Source organism: Mustela nivalis (genome assembly GCF_964662115.1).
Source record: "Mustela nivalis genome assembly, chromosome: 17".
NCBI classification, from domain to species: domain Eukaryota; kingdom Metazoa; phylum Chordata; class Mammalia; order Carnivora; family Mustelidae; genus Mustela; species Mustela nivalis.
The window spans coordinates 47,526,461-47,549,533 of NC_139036.1; the positions used below are offsets into that span (position 1 = coordinate 47,526,461).

Sequence of the window (23,073 nt, forward strand, 5' to 3'; positions counted from 1 at the left end):
TCTCCCATGCCCCAGCTGAGCCCCTTGGCACTGCTTCCACCATTGGCCTTTGCCTAAGGTGCGTGCCCCATCTGAATGCTTGCCTTCCAAGGCCTGACTCAAAACTGTTCATTGGACCCTCTGCAAAGCTCCGAGACCAGCCACTGACGTGCTCAGTGAACAGTGATCTTCTCTCCCTTCTCTCCAAGAAGCCTCTTTCAATAAACCTCACCCCATCCCCATCTGCTCTGCTAGTGTATTATTTTCAGTCAGTACTCAGACACTTTTATCAGTGGTCACTTGCTAATAGGTGGCTTTAAATCTGCCCCCCCCAACCCAAGCAGTGCCTGTAGACTAAGAGCTCTCAGGCCTCTGAAGAAGATACCTTATTGTATATTTCTTGTACACCTCCATATGTACTCCTACCCATGTTCCCAGGGCCAGGGCCATGTTGAGCTTGCCACTTAGGAGCTCTGCATGTTGCACTGGGATTCAGCTGGAGGGCAAGCACGGCAAGGGCGGATTAAGGGTGGTTTAACCGTGAAAGAAACAGTCAGCAAAAGACCACCTGAGGCCTCTAACAACTGCTCCCCTTCTCCTCACCCTCCACCTAAAAGACCCGGCCCGGCAAGGTATGGACTGCCCTACGATAGCGGGAAAGGGTCCGATAGGGGCTGAGGCCACTGGCCAGTGGGACAGGAGCAGAAAGAAGCTCGGGAGAGAAGCCCCGACCCATTCCCTGATGCAGCACTTCTGCCCAGCTCCGCCCCCTAGGAGTCAGGGCCCCGCCCCTGCCCCGTCGGGTCGGGGAGAAGTTGCCCCCGCCCAGCGAACCCCGCCCCGCAGCCTCGCGGCTTCTTTCAGCACCGCCGCGCGGACAGCTCCGGGGCTGGAGCCGGGGGAGTGAGGCGCGGGAGCCGCGGGCCTGGGAGGGCGGAGCAGGGAGGGCAGCAGAGGGTAGGCGCAGGCGGGCAGGCGGGGCACGTAGCCCCGCGGCCCACTCCGGGGGCAGCGCCCACCCGGAACCGGACGCCGCTGAGCCCGAGGACAGGTGGAGACGCAGGGAGCCGGGCGGCTGGTGGCTCCGGGCGGAGGTTGCAGCCGAAAGATGCCTGTCCGCAGGGGCCACGTCGCGCCCCAGAACACGTACCTGGACACCATCATCCGCAAGTTCGAGGGCCAGAGTGAGTGTACGCGTTAAGGTGGGGGCGGATCTGAACTCCTGGTTCGGTGGCAGGAGTGGTGGGACTCCTTTACTTACTTCGAATGGAGCAGAGTGGGGGGATATTGACGCTGAATGCAAAATCTTTCGTTTTATTGTCCCCAAACATCTTCTGTTCCAGCAAGTCCCACTTAACTCAAATGCCACACTCTACTCTGGAGCAAGAGAGGCAGGCTGCAATGCCCCCTTCCCTGAGCTGATTTCTCGGTATCCCAGTCGCTGACCTTCCCTTCTGTCCAGCTTCCGCCTCCTGATACCAACCCCCTCCCTTCCTCCAGAGGTTTCCTTGATCCCTCCTTTTCACCTCCTGACCCTAGCCACTCTAATTTTTATAGGAGCTCTCACCAGGCCTGAGCCCCATCTGTTCACATCCTTGCTCCCTCTTCCTGACTCCTTGCACTGCCTCCAGGAAGCCTTGGGCCTCTTTTCCACTTCACTGACCCTATTAGTGCCCTGGTCTTCCCACTACCCCCAGGCCTAACTCCCCTTCCCCAGCACTTCTCTGGTCACCGTTCTGATCCCCCCCCACTCCTTACCATCACTCTCATTACTTTCAAGAGTCCCATGGCCATCCCCCATGACTCTGGCCTCCGAGGTCTTCCCACCCTTACCAGACCTGACTTCTCTCCCTCATTCTGGTTACTGCTCTGCTCTCCCATCTAGACACCCCCTCCCTGCTGCCGAGAATCCCTATGATCTTTCTGTCCTCTGTTGCCCAGTCTTGGTCGCCATGGGCTTCCCACATCCCACCCCCAGGTCGGAAGTTCCTGATAGCCAATGCACAGATGGAGAACTGCGCCATCATTTACTGCAACGACGGCTTCTGTGAACTCTTTGGCTATTCCCGAGTGGAGGTGATGCAGCGACCCTGCACCTGCGACTTCCTCACAGGACCCAATACGCCGCGCAGTGCCATGTCCCGCCTAGCGCAGGCCCTGCTGGGGACGGAGGAGTGCAAGGTGGACATTCTCTACTACCGCAAGGATGGTGAGCTTCCCTTGGGCCACAGGTTCTGCAGGGCTGACTCGGCCCCTCTCTTGTCCAGCCACAGTGGCCATCGGGAGGGCACTGACCCAGGGACCAGAGGCCCCAACAAATCCTGCTCCTCTCTGCTCCTCAGTTTCCTTATCTGCACGGGGTGGGGTGGGGGGAGAAGCAATAGGCACTGGAATCAATGCCTTCTGAGGTCCTTTCCCAAAGCTGGGGACCAGGGTGACTCACTGACTGATCCTCACTCCAGGCAAGGCCCCCGGCTCCACCATCCCTCCCCCACATCCCCAGTCTCCTGGCTGCCCACTCTGTCACTGTCAGCCCCAGCTGTCAGGCAGCTGGAAAGAAAATGAACCTTTCCTCATCTCCGTCTGCTCTGGAGATTAGGGAAGGAGTCACCCCCTCAATGCCTCTGTGGGCAAGCAAGGCTTGGGGGCTGCTTGCTGGGAAACAGGAGTGGACCTGGCTCACCCAGCCCCAGATCGTCGGGGAGATAGAGTCTGGAGTTTGCCCCTACCCAGAGGCTCATCCAGTTTGGGATGTTACTGCCAGCCCATGTTTATTGCAAGCAGGACAAAAGCATGGGGTAGGAGCTGAGGACAAAGCTCTGTGGCCCTTTAAGACTCTCCCCCTAGGACCTCAGAGTCTCAGACAGTGGGTGGGAAGAAGGGGAGAGATGAGTGGGAACTAGGATCCTAAAAGTCCCTTTGAAATCACTTAATGGCCCCCCACCCTGGTTCTGCATTAGAATTACCTGGGACGTGTTTTCCAAAACACACCTTCCCTAGAGAGAGGCTGACTCAGAGGTGTGAGTTGAAACCAAAGCAGGTGCATTTGGAGAAATCTCCCCGGTGGTTCTGATGTTCTGTCAAGTTAAGGAACCACTGGCTTAGATAAATCCCTTCATTTCATGGATGAAGAAACCAAGGCCTGAGATAACGGAGGGACTTGCCCAATATCCTACTGCTGGGGTCCAACTTGGGGCAGAACCCAAGTCTCCGGATTTTTGCCTTGATCTATTTGTTCTGAGTAATCTCAAGAGGGGAGAAAGGCCCCCCAGCTGCCTCTGCTAAGAAGCCGGACTTCTAGAGAAGGCAGGCACGAGGGCCCTCTGAGTATAAAGACCAGGTTCCTTTGGATTGGGGCCAAGGGGTACTGAGAACCGGGGCCCTAGGGGCCTGGGGTGTGTACGGAGCATGAATGTAAGTGGACATAAGCATGTATGTGTGTGCATATTTGTGTTCAAGGGCTTCTAGGATGCTTCATGGCTGGGTCCTGGATGTCCCCCTGACTGTCTCCTGCTGTTGCCAACTAAGCAGATGCAGGGGTAGTGATTAGGGGAGTAGGAAGAATCTGGTTTAGTTTGGCAGCCCTTGCAGGGTTAATGAAGTCAGAATATTTTTAAAAGCTGTGACCTCACCTCCTCACATCATTGCAGGGAGGAGGTGACAGTCAGGGGAGTGAGAAGGGTCCCCTTGAGATAGGATGGGACAGCAGGAAATGGGGGTGATAACAGGTCCTTAACCCCAGAGCTCTAGCTGGGCCCTAGAGAAGTATGGGCTGGTCTCAGACTCCTAGGGATGTCAGATCAGCTTTCTTAGGGTCTCTCCTCAGCACCCTGTATGTACCCGGACAGGGGGAAGAGATCAAGACCAGGCTTTGGCCCTCTCAGATCAGGATTCAGATCTTCACAACCCTGCTGGGGTCTTCCAGATATCAGAAGAGATCCCAGGACTTAGTCTTGGGGGCGTGCCCTGGGTGAAAATGGAAAATTACCACATATCTGGTGCCTGCACACCCCTGCCTATGCCACTAAGCCCTTCTCTGCCCTGTTACCCAAGACTTAGACCACTTGGACGTACCTGAGATTGGCCCAAAATCCAGAAACAAGAGCTTCTTGGCCTGTTTTACCCTAAGGAAAGGATGTGGTACTCAGATAACTTATATTCACCTTATTGTCCACTCTGACTATATGATTCTTCTTTTATAATGTTCCCATATACCTTTAGTCCTACTGACAGGGCTCCTAATGGTGATTTCTTCCCTCTTCCAGTCAATACCTCCTCTCTTCCCCTCCCCCTGACTCTAGGGAGGTGGAAAAGGGTCCTGAATAGAACTCTAGCTGGTTTATTTATAATCCTCTTTTCCTCTAAAAGGGTAATCCACTGACAGTTCTCCAAGTCAAAATGAAAGTGTTCATTTATCTCCACATTATACAGCTGCACAAAGTTGGATTCAAAGAAGCCACAGCACTTGGCAAAAATTGCCCCATGAGATAGGGCTCAGAGACCCCTAAGAACCTGGCTCTTCCGCCACCTGCCTTTACCGAGGAAAGTAAGAATCTAACAGATAAGGAGGGATGGGGACAGTCAGGACAGACTAAAACTAATGAGAGTTTGGAGGGAGGAATAGAGATGCTCAGATCTCTCCCACCTTTATACAGGCCCCCGCTGGACCCTTGGCAGAGGAGCCTAGACCTGCCTGCGCTGGTCGGGCCCTCTTCTCTAATGACCCCAAACCAGAGAGTCTCCTCATCTCCAAGTCACACTAGAGGATGCCTGGGCTCCTCCAGACCTCAGCTCTGGATGAGGAGGACAGGGTAAGGGCCAAGGTCAGAGGCCCCAGTGTTTTCCACATACTCACCCATGAATGCCCGAAGCTCCAAGCAGGAGGCCACTCTGCCCTGTTGCGCTCTCAGTGGCAGCTTTCTACAGCACCAGCTTCTCCCTGAGGGTTCCCTGCAAACCTGGATGGACATAAAGAGGTGGGGGTGATAGACAGGGAGGCTGTGTGGAGGAGGGGCAAGGGCCAGGGGGCGAGGGGTGGGGACAATGGGAAACTGAAAGAAGGTGCACATCCAGGGGGCAGAGCAGAGCAGAGAGAAGGGCTGCGTCCCAGGGGGCAGACAAGTCTGCTGCCCTTGGTCAGAGGTGAGGTGGGCCCTGGCAGGAGCGCCTGGAAGGGGTAAAAGGTAGCTCCCCCTCCAGCAGTGGGGCAAAGAGCACAGGGACACCGCCTCTCCTGGGCACAGCCTGGGGCGACACACGCCCCTGCTTCTGGTCACCCAGACATAGTCACTTGTGAGCAAGGGTAGCCTAGGGCTGTGGAAAAAGAACGCTCCAAACTCATCTAAATCCTCACAGACTCTTCTCTCTGCCCACCCTAGAGGCAGCAAGAATAAAGGTTGGGCACGGGATGCACGACTTCCTCCAGCCCTCACTATTATGATGGGTCTTTGGTTCACTCCCATCCTCAGTTTTCTTGGAAGAGCATCAGTGGGCAGGTCCTACCCCTTGAAGACTGGGCCTTGACAGTGCCCAACAGCATAGAGAGCCTGGAGACTCTGCCCCTCTGTCCAGCTTTGCCCTCTCCCTGCCCTATCCCAGGCCAGATCTCTGGAGTGACAGAGAGGAGTGCCAGTGAGGTGACAGTCTGGCCTTGGCGGTGGGGGGGGGGGGGGAGTGTCAGACCACTGGCCAGCAAGGCTTCCTGGGTAGGTCCCGGTGTCCCAGGCTAAGAGTTTGGGCTGTGTTTCGGGAGGCTGAGCCCATAGCCCTCTGAGCCCCGGAGCGGTCACAGAGGCAGGTGGGTGGCCTCTCCTCAGTGTGGATGTCTCCCCCGGGGCCCAGGGCAGCAGCTGGCAGATGGCTGTCTGGTGCCTGGGAGTCGGGGAATCTGATCCAGGAGATCTCTGCTCCCAGGGAAGAAGGTGGGAGGGAGGATGCAGGCCGCTGAGCTGCACCCCAGCGCGGACGGTGTGAGGAGGCAGTTTGGGGGAAGGGAGATCCTAATGGACCCCAAAGGAGCAATGCTCCTGTCAGCCAGCCTCCTGCGTACCTACAGTTACACGTTCTTTCATTTGCTCAACCAACACACAACACCCAGGACAGGTACTGACCCCTCAAACATGAGACAGACCCAAATCTGCCCTCAAGCATATTTCCTTGAGGCCCTGGCTCTTAGCATCCTGCCCTTTGGGCCTGATACCCACCAACAGTTTCAGCTGAGGGACATGGGACCACTGGGTATCATGGAAAGGGGGTTTATAGAGCATCTACCCACCAAATCAGCCCATAGTCTGGGCTCTGGGAGTATGTGGCTGTCTTAGCTCTGATTGCCCCCCCCCACACACACACACATAGGGGAGACCCTGAAGCCAAGAAAGAAGAACAGAGGGCCAACAGCTAGGTCTAAGCTGCCTAAGAGGATGTGAGAGGGTCAGAAGGGGAGGGGCCTGTCCCCAAACTGCCATCTCTCTCCTTCTCCAGACCCCAGGCCACTGCCCTGCCTGCCCTCCAGTCCCAGTACGTCTGCCTTGGGACCCCTGGGGCGGCAGCCTGGTCTTTACTCCAGTGTCTTCATCCTGGACCCGTCCCTTCTCCCCAAGCTGTTATGTGCTGAGAACTCAGCGAGACCAGCCCCCCCCCCACCTCCCCTTCCAGCCCTCTCCAGTCCGTTTCTCAGAACCCCAGGCTCTGCAGAATGGGGCGGGGAGGGCTATGTCTGCCCCTCCCCTGAGGCACCACCATGGATCTTGAGACCTAAAGTGCCCACTGTCTCCAGGTACAGTACTTAGTGTGTTTTCCGAGTTCCTTCCAGCATCGAGGGAGCGGGCCATCTTTGCTGGGTAAGAATATGGCAGCTTAACCCAGGGCTAGCCAGAGCTACATGGGGGTAGAACGCCCGACATCCCCTCCCCACTTAATCCAGCCCATCTGCTCAGCTTTAATTACAGCAGAAGCAAACCTCAAGGTTAAGCCCTGAGCAGAGGGCTGAGTGTGGACTTGGGCCCGATGCTACATTATCTCCTAATGAGCAGCTAAGCTGCTCTCCCCACCTCTGCCCTGTGGGTGGGGAACCTGCTGGGCAGCATCACCAACCCTCTACCCAATAGTCCCATGGCTGCCCTTCACTTGACCTCCATCCAGCCCCCTCCCTGGCTTCCCCTGGCCATATTACTGCAGGAGAGGATCCCTTCTGTGACCCCTCCCAATGGTGTCTGCAGCCTCCAGCTTCCGCTGCCTGGTGGACGTGGTACCCGTGAAGAATGAGGATGGGGCCGTCATCATGTTCATCCTCAACTTCGAGGACCTGGCCCAGCTCCTGGCCAAAAGCGAACGTCGCAGCCTGTCCCAGTGCCTGCTGTCCCAGAGCTTCCTGGGCTCCGGTGAGGTGGGGGTACGGGGTGATGGGTGGGATGCGTGGGGGTACCAGATGGGACAGCTGGTCCCCAGGGCCTGGCTGCTCTGACCCTGGGCCTGCTTTCAGAGAGCTCTCATGGCAGGCCGGGGGCACAGGGGCCTGGCACAGGCAGGGTCAAGTACAGAACCATTGGCCAGATCCCACAGTTCACGCTCAACTTCGTGGAGTTCAACCTCGAGAAGCACCGCTCGGGCTCGACCACGGAGATTGAGATCATCGCACCGCACAAGGTGGTGGAGCGAACCCAGAACGTCACTGAGAAGGTCACCCAGGTGCGGGCTGCAGGGCAGGGTAGCGGGGCTGTGCTGGGCCTCGTGGGTCCCTTCTCAGGCCTGGGGCTGGGGGTGGTGGAGGCAGTCAGCTTGTCCAGCCCCCTGGGGTGTGGTCTGAGCCCCAGGCCCCCTGTCCTGCCGTAGTCTGATTCTTTAGTCCTGAAGGCCTACCTAGAGCCCACCATCCTGATGGAAGCGGCGGGGGAGGTCGGTATCAGCAGAGCCTGGGAATAGTGCCACGCCCTAGCTCTGGAGGAACCTGGGAGGGGGGATCACCCAGGCCACCATGGGGGCCTGTTCAAGTCTCTGCCAGTCACAGAAAAGGAGAAGCAGAGAGAAGTGTCAGGGCCGTCCTAGGAAGAGAAGAGGAGGAAAGATGGAGGCCTGTCCCTGTCCCTGTTCCCCACCTCCACGCCCCAGCCCGCAACAGGATCCTCCCCCAGCCAGGCAGAGGGGAGTTGGCCCTGGCATCTTAAGTTCTCTTTGAGCATCTTCCTGGGGATTCATGCCCTGAAGCAGGCCCAGAGTCAGAGGAGCCAGGGCCAGGGGACCGGCTGTCCCATCTGGAATGCTTCCCTCCCCTTAAGCCCCTCCTTGGCCAGCCCCAGGCAAACCTTCCTGGGTTTTCTGTTTCAGCTGACCCCTGTGTGCCCTCGCAAAGGGCCTGATGTCCCAGTCCCCACCACCATTCTAGAGGGAAATGCAAGAACCCTGTCTGAGGTTCAGATGACCGGAGTCCTGCCCCTGACATGTTGTATGACCTTGGACAAGTAACCTTACCCCTTTCTGGGCCCCAGAGCTCTCCTGTAGAGAGAGTTGGACTCCAAGGTCTCTAAGGATCCTTTCGACCTTGAGTAATGGAGACGCCAAAGGGGCCTAGGCCAGGGCTGAGGGAGGAAGTACAGATCGTGGGGGTGGGGGCCTCGGGGGCCTCCACTCAGCTTTCTCTGAGGCTTTGCCTTCATGGGGGATGGGTCCGTTCTTTTTCCTCCCTGCCCCCTTTCACTTGTGACTGAACAGGTGGGGTGGAAACTCTCTGTCACCCAGCCCCTCCCCAAAGGCGAAGGAAGGAGGACCCCAGGCTGCAGGGCTGGGGCCTCAGAGGTCAGGCAGGGTGGCCCTAGGGACCTGACCATGGGAGTCCTGCCAAGGCCACTCACCCCAGGCCCTCAGGTTGGCACAGCGGTGATGGGGGGTGTTAGACTGGAAATTTGCCCATGAAAGACTGACAGGCCGGACTGGGGCCCATGGTCCCTGCTCCACCAGCCCCCCTGCTCCTATCCTGCCCCCCCACCCCAGCGCCCCAGCCTGCCTTGTCTTTCCCAGCCCACCCCGAAAGGGCCCTAAGGTAGGAGAGGCGCCTGACAGACCTCAGGGGAGGGAGCTGGCAGGGGCCCCGAGTAGGGAAGTTCCCCCACCTCAACCAAGGCTCAGAGGGCTGGGTCTTCACACCTGAGCTCCTACCTCCAAAGGACCTAAGCCCTTTGATGGATCCTCCTTATTGTGACCTCCTCTGTTAACGGATCTGATTTGCAAAGGTTAGAATGTAACACTGCAGATTTTCTCAAACCAGGGCCATCCGCCAGGGCCTATCCAGTGGTGGTGGTGGGGTCAGCGGGCCAGTCCTCAGGCTCCATCAGGAATGATCGTAGAGCAGCACGTGCCACTGGGATACACGATCATGTCTGGAGTTGGTTGTGCTTTGTTATCCACTCTGTGGACGGAGGAACTGAGGCTCATAGAGCTCATAAAATTCACCCCAAGACAGACATATAGCAATGTCAGAACTGGGATCAGCCTGGAAGGTCTGGCTGGCTTCAAAACACATGCCCTTCCTGATGCCCCAGCTGCCTCTAGTGTTGGGTAACTGGCAAGAGCCTGGGCATGCCGGGCTGGGCCTGGTGACCCTGGTGACCCTGGAGACTATTGGCCATAGTCTCCGAGGCAGGGTGGGAGGGGCAGAACAGAGGGGGCTCAGCTGAAAGTAATGATCAAAGCCCCCTTTGCACGCATGCAAAATAGTCGGGGCTCCTTGGTGCCCAGGACCTGTCAAGGGCTCAGAGTAGCTACATCACCCCAAGTTTGACTCTTCCCATGGAAGGCTCTGTGAGTTGGCCCCAGGGAGGCCCCTCATTGGTCTAGGCTCCCCGGGACCTTCAGGACTGAAGAGGTTCTTCTGGGAGTGATTTGGTCCCATCAGGAATCCTGACCTCTGGGAACCTCCCAAACCCACCAGAGAGGATCGAACCCCCAGCTACCCCCTTCGATCTAAGTTCTCTGGAACATGCCCACGGATGACTCCGAGCCTGGTTCTCCTCCGACACCCCCCCCCCCCCCCAGTGCTCTCTCCACCCCAGGCTGGTCTGTTTGTGAGGGAGCTAGTGAACTTCCAGCCCGGGGTTCCCTGTGCAACAGAGCTGTGTCCTTCCTCATGTAACCCCTCTCCTCTGTACTTCCTCCCAATACACCTGTCGCCTTGTGAATTTGCCTCACACTTGCTCTCCCCATCTTTGCTTCATCCCCTCTACCCGCCACAGCCCTCATCACCCACCCTCTCCCACCGCCCCCTCCCCCAGCCTCTCCGAGAAGCCTTCATCCCTCCCAGCCCTGTCTCCCTAGCAACGGACACCCTATGTGTCCTCACCCCCAGGTTCTGTCCCTGGGCGCCGACGTGCTGCCGGAGTACAAGCTGCAGGCTCCACGCATCCACCGGGGGACGCTGCTGCACTACAGCCCCTTCAAGGCCGTGTGGGACTGGCTCATCCTGCTGCTGGTCATCTACACGGCCATCTTCACACCCTACTCAGCCGCCTTCCTGCTCAGCGACCAGGACGAGTCGCAACGCGTGGACTGTGGCTACACCTGTAGTCCGCTCACCGTGGTGGACCTCATCGTAGACATCATGTTTGTCGTGGACATTGTCATCAACTTCCGCACCACTTATGTCAACACCAATGATGAGGTGGTCAGCCACCCTCGCCGCATTGCCATCCACTACTTCAAGGGCTGGTTCCTCATTGACATGGTGGCCGCCATCCCCTTCGACCTGCTCATCTTCCGCACTGGCTCCGATGAGGTGAGTAAACCCCGTTCAGGCCAGCGGCTGTGGCCACTCCCTGTGCCCCAGCCCTGGGGCTTCCCAGCCCCACGGTCCTGGGTGCAGGGAGCTCTTGGTGTTGAGTACCTTTGCCAAAGCAGGTGGGGATAGAGAGGGGGCCTCAAACATGTGTCATCTCCCAGCCCCTTGTGCTAGCTTCTAAAGCACGCTTACCCTGGAGTTGGAAAGGGAATCCACAGGCTGCTTCCGCAAGGCAGCCTGAACCCCCGGTCACCCCCAACCCGCTACTATGCCTACTCACTTCCTACGGCTGACATGAAGGCATTTGCAGGCTCTTCTCATAGCTTCTAGACCCACCATGTCCTTCTGCCCCCATCCTTGGGATCAGCTTTCCATTTTGATCAGCTCTGCTTTCTGTGTACGAGCCACCCCCACAACAGCCCGTCCAGCAGGGGGCTGGTGGGAAAGGAAGTCCATCATCACTCCCTGCTCCCGTGCCCACCCACTTCTAGCCAATCTCTTCCCCTCCTCTCCACCCCAACCGCCCCTGCCAGAACACGGAGCGGCCGTCTTACCCACCTCTGCCCCAGCGCTGCACCTGCCAGCCTCACTCCTCCACACAGAAACCAGGACCAGTTTCAAATCATTTATCTGACCCTGTAGAACCTTCATTGGTTTCTCAGTGGCTTGAAGTAGAAGCCAAGCTCTTTTTGGACCTTGAGGTCCACAGGAGCAGCCCCCAGTCACCCACCCTCCAGGCTCATTTCTCACCATTCCACCATCTACCCTGCACTCCAGGTGGCAACACCACACGTCGTTTCCCATGCGGGCTGTGCCGTTTCACACCTCCATGCCTTGCTTGCCTCATTCTACTCCCTGTGCCTAGAATGCCTTTCCCTCTCCCTCTGTCTGCCTGCAGACTGAGCCTCAACTCTCAAGATTCAGCTCACGAGTGAAGCCTCCCCTGTCCTGTATTGATCACCCTTTTCTCTGCACTCCCCTGGACTTCTGTCCTCACAACCATAACAATGTTTTGAGATTTAGGCTGAGATCTCCTTAAGATCGTCTGCTGTGCTGTGCTTTGCTGCCACCGGCCAAGAGCCCAATGTTTGTTGAATGACTGTGTGACCACATGCACAAGCAATCAAAGGTGATCCTAAGTGCAGCCTTTCCAGGGCTGACCCTCGGTTCCATGGCCCCCTCCCTGCCCCTCCAGACCACAACCCTGATCGGGCTGCTGAAAACGGCGAGGTTGCTGCGGCTGGTGCGCGTGGCACGGAAGCTGGACCGCTACTCCGAGTACGGGGCAGCTGTTCTTTTCCTGCTCATGTGCACTTTTGCGCTCATTGCACACTGGCTAGCCTGCATCTGGTACGCCATCGGCAACGTGGAGCGGCCCTACCTGGAGCCCAAGATTGGCTGGCTGGACAGCCTGGGCGCGCAGCTCGGCAAACGCTACAATGGCAGTGACCCAGCCTCCGGCCCCTCGGTGCAGGACAAGTATGTCACCGCCCTCTACTTCACCTTCAGCAGTCTCACCAGTGTGGGCTTCGGCAACGTCTCCCCCAACACCAACTCTGAGAAGGTCTTCTCTATCTGCGTCATGCTCATCGGCTGTGAGTGCCACCCCATGCCCTGGCCTTACCTGTGCCATTCAGGTTTTAGTTGGGTAACGAGACAGAACACAGTAAAGCTGTGGGGGATGGGCAAATACGAAGCATGCAGCACAAGGAAATTTTGCACTTGTTCACCTACTACACACAGAATTTAACACACGTACAACATTTTGTTCTGTGCCAGGCAACAGGACCAGCTATATTACTTGTAGGGCCCAGTACAAGATGAAAAGGTGGGCACTATTTATTTAAAAAGTCTTAAGGATTTCCAGAATGGTGACAGCAGAGCCAGCAACCAGGCTCTTCTTAGCACAGCTCGCACACCCATGAAGCTGGCCCCTCAGGCATTTTTGTAAGTGCTTGTCAAAGGTGCATGCCCTGTGGGGGCTGTATTACAAGCCCAGTTTACAGACCAAGGAGACTGAGGGTCCTAACTATCCCTTGCCAGGGATACACAGAGACCCAGTTTTATCCCAGGGGCCAGTTCCTCTGGCTATGTGTGCTCCGGGCCCTGCACTGCGCTGCCTGCTCCCCAAGACACCTTGTCTAGCAACACAAGAGTCAGATGGAATTTTACACGTAGAAGAAGTTGTCATGTTCAGAGTATTTAGAGATGTGAAAGCCCGGAGAAACAAAAACAAGAAAAAAAAAATGGGTGAAAACAGAGACCAAGAGTTTTCCCTTTATTATACTTTTTTTTTTTTTTTTAAACAACTTGAAGGAGGAAAACAAATCTGTACTAAAAAAATCATTGCCCTAGTTCTCAGGAGTCTGGCCTCTGGGTCCAGGAAGGTGCCAAGAGACACAGCACAGAGAGAGGAAGGAGGCGGGCAGGAAGCCCAGGGGCTTTTGTCCCTCTGTGTGCCCTGGCACCGTTCTGGGCACTCTGACTTGGCTCTGGACGGAGGGGCCCCTGATTAGAGGGTTCCTAGGGAGAAGGAGGTCTGGAGCAGGCCTTGGGGTGCTATGGCCTGGTGGGGCTGCGAAGGAGCTCACTCCCCACGCCCTTGCTTCTTCACCCCAGCCCTCATGTACGCCAGCATCTTTGGCAACGTGTCAGCCATCATCCAGCGCCTGTACTCGGGCACTGCGCGCTACCACACGCAGATGTTACGCGTCAAGGAGTTCATCCGCTTCCACCAGATCCCAAACCCGCTGCGGCAGCGCCTGGAAGAGTACTTCCAGCATGCCTGGTCCTACACCAACGGCATTGACATGAACGCGGTGAGCCCCGCGGCCTGACCTCGGGTGGGACAGGTGATCCAGCTCATGTCCCAGCTCTGGCTGAATGTCCCCGGGGGAGGCCGAGGTCTTGTTGCACAGGGCACCCCCAGCTCCCTACCCCCTTCCACTCTACCGCCCTCCCCCACCCCCGCTCGGGTTCCGCTAGCCCCAGGCCCAGCCGCATCCTGCTGGATGGGGCCGCCCCCCTCACAGGTGCTGAAGGGCTTCCCCGAGTGCCTACAGGCCGACATCTGCCTGCACCTGCACCGCGCGCTGCTGCAGCACTGCCCTGCCTTCCGTGGAGCCAGCAAGGGCTGCTTGCGAGCGCTGGCGGTCAAGTTCAAGACGACTCACGCACCGCCGGGGGACACGCTGGTGCACCTGGGCGACGTGCTCTCCACGCTCTACTTCATCTCTCGTGGCTCCATTGAGATCTTGCGCGACGACGTGGTGGTGGCCATCCTAGGTGGGTCGGGCAGGGAGGGCAAGACCGGTATGGGTGGGTGGAGTGCAAATAGAGATGTCCTGCCTGGACTACTCCATTCCTAACGAGGATGGCACATTTCACTGGCCTGCCATGTGCGCATGCTCGGTGCTCAGTGGAGAGCTTTTTTTTTTTTTTTTTCCTTTAAATACCTTGCTCACTGAACCCTTAAAACAAATCTCTACCATGGGTTCCATTTTCCTGATAGGGAAGTAGAGGCTCAGAGAGGTCATGCTGACAGGTAGCCAGACCCGGATTCCAGGGCTATGTGTCTGACTCCAAAGTCCAAGAAGGCGCCTACCTTCTTCCACTCTTGGGGAGCTCAATGTGAGAGGGCGAAGCTTTGTCTTGGTTAGAGGGAGGACCCCAGTCTCATTCACTGCTGCTATACGGACAGCTGGACACTTTGGAAGAAGGATATGAGCACTGGACAGGGGACAGAGTTGGGGGCACACAAGCCCCTGCTCCTTACCAACCATGTGACCTCGTGCAAGTCACTTCACCTCTCTGAGACGATTCTCATCTTCCTTGCCTTCTCCCTGACTTCAGCCCACCCCAAGACTCTGATCAGGATGCCAGCCTCTCCTGCCTTTGGTCTCCATGGCTGGGCTCTCCTCCAGCCCCACTGAACAGGCCGCCTCCAGTTCCTTTGCTCAGTCCTCTCCCTTTGGTCGCTCCCCAGCTGGTGTTCACCAAGTGTGGGCTCTGCTTTCTTTTCCTCACTCAGAACCCTCACCTGAGCTACTGCCTTGCTCCCACGTTCTCAGCCGTCCTGGCCGCAATATCTCCTTAGGCCAGAATATTCCATTCCTTCCCGGGTATGGCCACCCTATATTCCATAGGCAGACCAAACAATGTGTCTGTGTCTAAAATCGTCATCTTTCCTCAAATCTGCTCCTTCAGAATCCCCATCACTGTGAACCATCCATTGCTGGGGCCAGAGATCTGGAAATCAACCAAGGGAGCACGCTTCTCCTTTCCTGTCTCATTCCCACCATCCAGGCAGCCACAGACTCCCGTCTGTTACCCTCCTTAATACCTCTCTATCCCACACCTGTCTCCTTGTCCCTGCCTGGCTCCAGCCCTCATCACGTCCTTCCTGGGCACATGTCAAGCGCCCCTTTCCTGTGTCCCTACATCTGGTCTACCCCCATGCTCCATTTTCCACCTTCTGCCAGTGACCTGAAATTCACATCTGCATATTCCTCTTCTGTTCAAAATCTTTCCATGGTTCCCCATGACCCAAGACATATGTAAACCCCTGATCACAGCATGCACAGCCCTCTCTGATCTGGCCTCCCTAACTCCTGCCACCCTCCCCCCAACACTTCATGCTGCTGCCAGACTTCCCTACCCTGCAGTATCTGTTACACCTCCCTGCCTTTGCACGTGCTGCCACTCCGCTTGGAGCATTTTTCTGGCAGATCCTGGTCATCCTTCAAGGCTGAGCTCAAGCCGCGGGCTCCGCTATGAGACCTTCCCTCACTCCTAGCCTACCTTAGAAGTGCCATCCACGTGGGAAGGATAATAATTCTATTGAATAATTAAGAAGCTAGTCCAATGTAAGTTTCAGTTAGAGACTTGAAATCCTCTCATTTTGCCTTGAGTGGAAATGTACATTAGATCATAATCTTTCATCTACTGGATAATCATCATTTTATGATGTTGCTCGGTTTTCGAGCTTATGAATTTCATATGTGAATCTGGTGAGTCCATTCCCTCTCTGGACCTTAGTCCTCTCCTCTTGAGTGATCTTTGATCCTGTTCTCTTGGGCTTGGCTTCCATCCATCATTGTCCATGTAAGCCATTAGGGCTCCAGGTCGTACTGCCAGGCTGAGGGGCTGGACTTCCCTGTGGGGAGTGGATGTCAAGCAATCATGGTCCCTGGCACCCCAGCCCTGGGCTCTCTGTCTGCCCTCACTGGGCAGATGGTTTTCCTACTCCTATTGTCTTTCTCCTGCGAGCCCAGCCCTCATTGTCACAACCCAGCTCCCACATCACATCTTCGGTACGCCCTTCATCCCGGCCTCCACCAACCCTGGTCGATTGAGCCCCTCCCCTTCCTTGGCCCCTGAGCTTTTTGTTCTCCCCATCCTAAGACTCTACACATGACGTGTAAACTAGTTGGTGGCTTAGGTGCCTGTCTTGTGGGACTTTGGGGGCTCTTTGGGGAGGCGTGTAGGATCTTATTCACGTTTACATCCTGTGGCCAGCACAGGGGGCCTGGCACCAAGAGGAACCCTACCCTCACCACATGCCTCAAGTGTCATCAGCCTACATCCACCCTGGGACATCCGTCGCCCCCGGTGCCTGGCACCAACCTGTCCGGTGCTTCTTGCTATTTGAGGCAGGTTCTCAAGCATCACATCTGTTCCTCTGGAGCTATAGTTAAACCCATTTTAGAGAGGAGAATGGTGGGGTCCAGAGAGGGGAAGTGACTTCCCCAGGCTTCCTCTGCCAGGGCCATGCTGGTTACCTGGGCCCACAACAGGGAGTGGGAATACAAAGAGATAGAAGCCTCAGACCTCGCTGTGGAGGCAGTGGGGGCTCCTAGCCCTGGTTCCCTGCATTCACAGCACCACCAGACTGAGGGGCAAGGAAGAGGTTGAACAGGAAACCTTTAATGTCCTTTCCTGCCCACTTTTCCCTGGAGTGGAGGGGTGGATAGGGGCAGTGCCAGAGAACAAAGAAAATAGAAGGGGGGAGGATTTTGATGCGGGTGGTCCTGAGGGGCCTGCAGACTAGTGTTGGAGGAGACCTACATGCTGGGATGGTATATATCCTCTTCAGAGTTCAGAGAACAAAGAAAAAGGCAGGTTTCACGTCCAACCCCTCCCCACCCCCAGCCAGCACACCCAGGCTTGTCTCTAGCCCCAGCCTGGCAGGATCCCTGGAGCGGGGAGAGTTCATGATCAAGGGGCCCTCAGGGAGGCTTTCCAAGGAGAGCTTGGAGCCAGACCCTGGAAAGACCCCTGTCCCTCTGGCTGGCAGGAAAGAACGACATCTTTGGGGAACCCATTAGCCTTCACGCCCAGCCGGGCAAGTCCAGTGCAGATGTGCGGGCCCTGACCTACTGTGACCTGCACAAGATCCAGCGGACAGACCTGCTGGAGGTGCTGGACATGTACCCCGCGTTTGCAGACAGCTTCTGGAGTAAGCTGGAAGTCACCTTCAACCTGCGGGACGTGAGTCTGGCCTGGGTGGGCCAGGGTGGGGAGTGGCCCTCAGCCAGCTGGTAACGGGCCATGGAGGCTGCTGAGCCCTTGGCCTGCCTGGCCTCAGGGGACCCATCTGACCACCTCCCTTCCTTTCCACCCCATCCTGCGTCCTTTACCGTAATTTCTTCTACGTCTACTGTGGCCAACATAATGCCAAATGTGATGAGAGCTACTAGTTATTGAGCACCAACCCAGCTTCATTTACACGATCTCATTTAGTCTTCTCGTTGCACGGGGTGTAATTTTCCCCACTTTCTAGATGAAGAGACTGAGGGTCAGAGAGGATGAGTACATCAGCTAAAGCCATACCGCATTCAGTAAGCCATACAGTCAAAGGCAGAGCCAAAGAGTGGACTCAAGTTTGTGCAAATCTACAGCTGAGGTTTTTCCCACCTCACAGCACCAGGCTGGAAGGGGGCATCTTTCATCCAGGGGCTCACAGTGCCAGGTCCCAGGGGTGTAGATGAGTGATAGAGCAGACTCTCCTCTCAAGCTTATTACTCAGTGGAAGAGATTATAACAACTCAATGAAAATAAAAAGCCTCGTAGTTAAATAACCAAGGAAGTCACGAGGATGTGTGGGGAGACCAAATTTCTACAGAGCTCAGGGTTACCAAGGAGTGCCCAGAAGGGACTGTATGGAGAAGGGGTGTCTGGAATCAGTTAGTGTGAAGGAGGGGGCAGGCATGCCTGACAGAGAAAACAGTGGCTGAGGTCCTGGCACTGAACCTGCCACCCCCCAGCCTCAGGAGGATGGGTTCTGCTGGCTCAAGCTCCATGCCCACCTTCTAGAAGATGGTGCTGAGGCAGGTTTTCTTGCTACGGACAGCTATTCCAACCCTGTCTGTTCTGCTCTTCTACCCCCAGCCAGTATCTCGTCTTCCCATGTGATCTGTCTAGGAGATGTTTTATAAGGAATCTGCCTTGGGGCCCCTAACCTCTAGGAGCCATCAGATGGCCCAAGTGCTCAGTGGCTGGACCCTAGGGCAAGAGGGATGTGGTCCTGTGGCCTGGGGCATCTGTAGCCCCTCAATATCCCCAAGTTACATGGTGCCAAGAGGGTGGTTGCCCACCTGTACAGGAGAGAACCTTCAGGAAGCTTTCTGGAGCATCAGGGGAAGCCTGGCCTCCTGTTACTACTTTCTCACCTAGCTGTCTCAAAGGCCACAGGAGGGGGGTTGCAAGGGAGAAAAAAGCTGTCCCAGCTTTGGTACCTGTCACTTGATGCTCTTGTTCCCCACAAGGCAGGCGGGGGTTTCCAGTCATCACCCCAGCCAGCTCCAGGCAGCCAGGACCACCAAGCCTTCTTCCTTGGTGACAACCAGTCAGGTAAGCAAAGCCAGCCTCCACTAGTGTTGGCCCCAGCATCGCCTAAAGCTCCTGCCCATCCTCCTACCCCTTTCAGGTCCTTCCCCATCTTCCTCAGCCTGGGACGGAGGGCAGCTCCCTCTCTGAGGCTCAAGAATAGACACCCTGTCTCCTTCCTGCCCCTGTGTGCTCAGAACTCGAGCAAGGGCTGTTTCACATCAAGGCACAAGGGGAGTGGCTGGGCTGCAGCTCCCTGGACAGTGAGGCCAGGGCTGGACTGTCCCCACGCAGCCAGCAACCCCCCCCAGCCAAGCTGAGGCTCTAGCCCCCTTTTTGGGGTTAGAGTTTTCTGGGCTCTAGAAGCCAGACCTCTATGGGGGCAGGATCTTGTACTCCAGGGCACCCAGGTAAAGAGAGCCACTTCTCCCAACCTGTGTTACCATGGCAGGTGGGGGAAGGCGATGGGCTCGGCTTCAGTTCATGCCTGTGGAACCAGCCACACCGAAGCTCAGGCTTCCCTTTCCCTTCTGCAGCTGCAGCCCCTTCCCTGAGCATCTCAGATGCATCTGGCCTCTGGCCTGAGTTGCTGCAGCAAGTGCCCCCAAAGCCAAGGCACAGCCCCCCCAACCCTCAGGGAGACCCAGACTGCTGGCCTCGGGAGCTAGGTTCCAGGCTAGAACAGCTCCAGGCCCAGATGAACAGGTGAGTGTCCTGTGGGCCAGGAATGGGGGTGGCTGCAGAGAGCAGGCCCAGCAGTGGGCTAGGCACGGGTGCCCCCTCTTGGTGGCTCAGGGACATCACTGTGTACTCTGTGGGTTTTAGAATGGCTAGCCCCATTTAGCTGCAAGTCTCCCCTTCCCTAGGTCACTAAGCCCACATCCTTGGGCGGCTTGTCCTAGCGAACCCCCAAACACATCAAGGAAGACTTTCTGGAAGAGGGGCATAACCTCATGCAGAAACAAATTCCATAGGCCCTTGGAAAGAGTGTGTGGCCTGTGGATGGCAGGGCTGTGGTGGTAGAGGGAGTGCTTGGGGCAGTAGAGTCTTGGGCTCCTAACCTGGCTCTGCAACTGACCAGCAAGAATGTGGACAAGTTACTTAACTATTCTGAGCCTCTGTTTGCCCTTTCATGAAATGAGGACAACCAGAACACCCATACCAAAGCTCCCTTAAGAGGGCTAAATGAGGTGTGCATAATGCCTGGTCACTGTTATTATTGAAGTCAGGGATGGGCTAAGGGAAATTTCAGCAGACCTGTGGACTGTAGCAGGGAAGTAGCGTCAGGTAGGTCCCAGACTGCCATTGCATGCAGCAGGAATGGCATGTCGGCTGCAAAATTGAGAGCTGCCTCAGGACCTGAACTGCTCTCCCTTACCCTGATGCTGACTCTGACCCTGACCTTGACTGTGGGGTTCTGTCTGGCAGGCTGGAGTCCCGCATGTCCTCAGACCTCAGCCGTATCCTACAGCTCCTTCAGCATCCCCCGCCCCAGGGTCACGCTGGCTGCATTCTGGGAGCCCCTATGTCCGATGACCTGGCCTTGTTTCCTGCAGCCTCAGCCACTCCAGGAACTAGGCTGCCCCCGGGCGGTCTGACCCCTGAACAGGTGAGCAGATGAAGGGATCCCCAAGGGCTTTCCTGGAGGCAGCTGCATGTCTGCCCCACCCGGAACTTAGTCTCAATGTGGCATCAAGCCCAGAGCCTTTGCAGTCAGAGAGCAGCTGTGGCTTCTGTTTTCCTCCTTTACGTCATGACAAGCAGCCTGGACAGGTGGTGGCAAAGCCCAGATTGTAACCATAGATCCCACAGCTGGGGCAAGGGCAACAGGACACAGCTCCTGCCAGATCCCATCCCTGACGGTGGTGGCCTCCCCCTTTCTTGCCCCCCACCCCCAGGTCCCAAGCTGTGGCGACTTGAACAAGTATAGGCTGACTCGAAGGAACTCCTCCTCCAGGGAGCCTCCCCTGGCTCCCCTGGCTGCAACAGACAAAATTCTCACCGTTTCCTCAGAACAGGAGCAGCCTGAGGGGCTCCTGTCGCCCTTGGCCTCACCTCTTCATCCCCTGGAGGTACAGGGACTCATCTGTGGTCCCCGTTTTCCCTCCCTCCCCGAACACCTCAGCTCCATCCCCAAGCAGCTGGAGTTCCAGAGACATGGCTCAGATCCTGGATTGGCAGGAAGTTGGAGCCCCTGAACCGCAAGATAAGATACCATGAGGGGATTGAAAGTGGGTGAGAGTGAAGGATTTGGGGGAGGCAGACAGCTGCCCAATGGACCTCTGAAAACCATTCTCCTACCGTAGCTACCAACTGCCAACCCAAGTGACCCACAATGGCGAATGGTAAAGAGGCTCGGGAATTTCCCAGACTCCTCTAGGGCTTTGTTTAGAGGGTGTTTGAGGCTCAGGTGTAGAGGTAGCTTACAGGATGGAGGAGTCACTGAAGAAAGAAGTTTTTGATCCATGTGAGAACCTTGCTTTTGGCTGGTTACTGCCACCTGTGGCTCAGAACGATCCACCACCACTTCATGGCTCAGCACCCAAGGTTAGTGAGAGCTCCTGCCAAGAGCCTTTGAACCGGCTGAGGACGAAAGTGTCTTCTGTAGTGGACACATCAGGGCACAGAGCTCCAGCCCCCAGCCACTCCACCCCTCATGGTTCTGTGATGACCTTTGGGACTCTACCAGGCAGTGGAATGTTTCACAGCTAATAAAGTCAGCACATTTCATGTTGGGCTGGGTGTGTTACTTACCTGAGAGTTATCAGGTCCTTGATTGTGCTGTGACTCCAACAGCTGTGGTCTTTTTCGAGTTCCCTCCCACAAGGATTTGTGTGTTGGGGACCTGAAGGTGCTCTGCTGGACCCAGGAACCCACAGGAGCATGGGGCTTTTAGCTAAGCTAGGGTAAAGGGAAACAGAGAGGGTCTGGCTTGGCCAACACATCTGTAGTGATCACCTTGTGCCAGGCCCCCTGCTGACAGTTCTGTAGATACTGGTTCCCTAAGCCTCACTACAATCTGATGGGGTCAGTATTATTGGCACCGTTTAAGAGATGAGGGATCAGAAGCAGTGAGAGGCTACGAAATTTACGCAAGCATGAAGGGGACCTCTGGGATGCTAGTACCTTCCTGCTTCCTGATCCAGGAGCTGTGATGTAAGTGTATTTCAGATGGTGAAAATATGTGCACTTCTATGTGTAAATTATACTTCAATTTTAAAAAAAGGAATATGGGCGCCTGGGTGGCTCAGTGTGTTAAGCTGCTGCCTTCGGCTCAGGTCATGATCTCAGGGTCCTGGGATCGAGTCCCACATCGGGCTCTCTGCTCAGCAGGGAGCCTGTTTCCTCCTCTCTCTCTCTCTCTGCCTGCCTCTCTGCCTACTTGTGATCTCTCTCTGTCAAATAAATAAATAAAATCTTTAAAAAAATAAAATAAAATAAAATAAAAAATAAAAAAAAGGAATAAAGGGGCACCTGGGTGGCTCAGTGGGTTAAAGCCTCTGCCTTCAGCTCAGGTCATGATCCCAGGGTCCTGTGATTGAGCCCTGAGTCGGGCTCTCTGCTCAGCAGGGAGCCTGCTTCCCTTTCTCTCTCTCTCTCTCCGCCTGCCTCTCTGTCTACTTGTGATCTCTGCCTGTCAAATAAATAAATAAAATCTTAAAAAAAAAAAAAAAAGAATCTTGGGACACGTGGGTAGCTCAGTTGGTTAAGAATCTGTCTTCAGCTCAGGTCATGATCTTGGGGTCCTGGGATCGAGACCCGTGTCAGGCTCTCTGCTCAGCGCAGAGTCTGCTTCTCCCTCTCCCTCTGCCTCTCCTGCTGCCCCTTCCTCTGCTTGTGCTCTCTCTCTCTCTCTCTCAAATAAATAGATAAAATCTTATAAAAAAAAAAAGAAGGAATCTTCCCTAACATTACAGGAAAAGGATGACATAGTTTCAATCCAGGTCTGGGCTGAGAACATTGCAGTTAATCACTCCAGTGAAATGAAATTTTGTCCAAAAAGTACCTGGTTGCTAGCCCTCAGTCCTTTTTCAGAACTCCTTGAAAAAATTTTGAAAATGAATCTCTCCTACCACATACATATTTTTAACTTAACATTTGAAGTATTTCATTGATGAGCTTAAATAATTGCAAGCATGTAATTTCCAGTGTATTGTGAATATTGATACTTTATAAATTGCCTCATTTACATCAATCCATTTAGACCCAAATAGCATAGTGATTTCAAAACCAACAGAATTCTTCTTTTTTTTTTTTTTTAAGTAGCATCCGTGCCCAATGTGGGGCTTCAATTCATAATCCTAAGATCAAGAGTCTGTCTGCCAACTGTGACAGCCAGGAACCCCTAACATAATTTATTTTCTTTTTTTAAACTTATTTTATTTAAATTCGGTTAGTTAACATACAGTGTAACATTAGGTTCAGATATAGAGTTCATTGATTCATCAGTTGCATATAACACCTGGTGCTTATTACATCACGTGCCCTCCTTAATGCCCATT

The 23,073-nt window shown here is 55.5% G+C and overlaps 1 protein-coding gene across 7 annotated transcripts; it reads left to right on the top strand.

Annotated features, from left to right (window-relative positions):
* The first annotated feature begins 859 nt into the window (after nucleotides 1–859).
* Nucleotides 860–21,971, top strand: KCNH6 (potassium voltage-gated channel subfamily H member 6). 7 transcript variants are annotated; one of them, XM_082706580.1, is made up of 13 exons: nucleotides 860–1,169; nucleotides 1,958–2,188; nucleotides 7,197–7,358; nucleotides 7,460–7,665; nucleotides 10,316–10,741; nucleotides 11,940–12,339; nucleotides 13,364–13,563; nucleotides 13,777–14,029; nucleotides 17,040–17,233; nucleotides 18,511–18,595; nucleotides 19,108–19,276; nucleotides 20,000–20,180; nucleotides 20,470–21,971. In XM_082706580.1, exons 1-13 carry the CDS (start codon nucleotides 1,088–1,090, stop codon nucleotides 20,767–20,769), a joined length of 2,889 nt encoding a protein of 962 aa, XP_082562706.1. In that variant the 5' UTR covers nucleotides 860–1,087; the 3' UTR covers nucleotides 20,770–21,971. The 7 variants fall into 7 exon arrangements, 6 of the variants coding, with proteins under 6 accessions (XP_082562706.1, XP_082562707.1, XP_082562708.1 ...); XM_082706581.1 differs by having other exon boundaries at nucleotides 860–1,163; nucleotides 20,470–21,970; XR_014304755.1 differs by lacking the exon at nucleotides 19,108–19,276 and having other exon boundaries at nucleotides 18,515–18,595; nucleotides 20,470–20,604.
* Nucleotides 21,972–23,073: the final 1,102 nt, after the last annotated feature.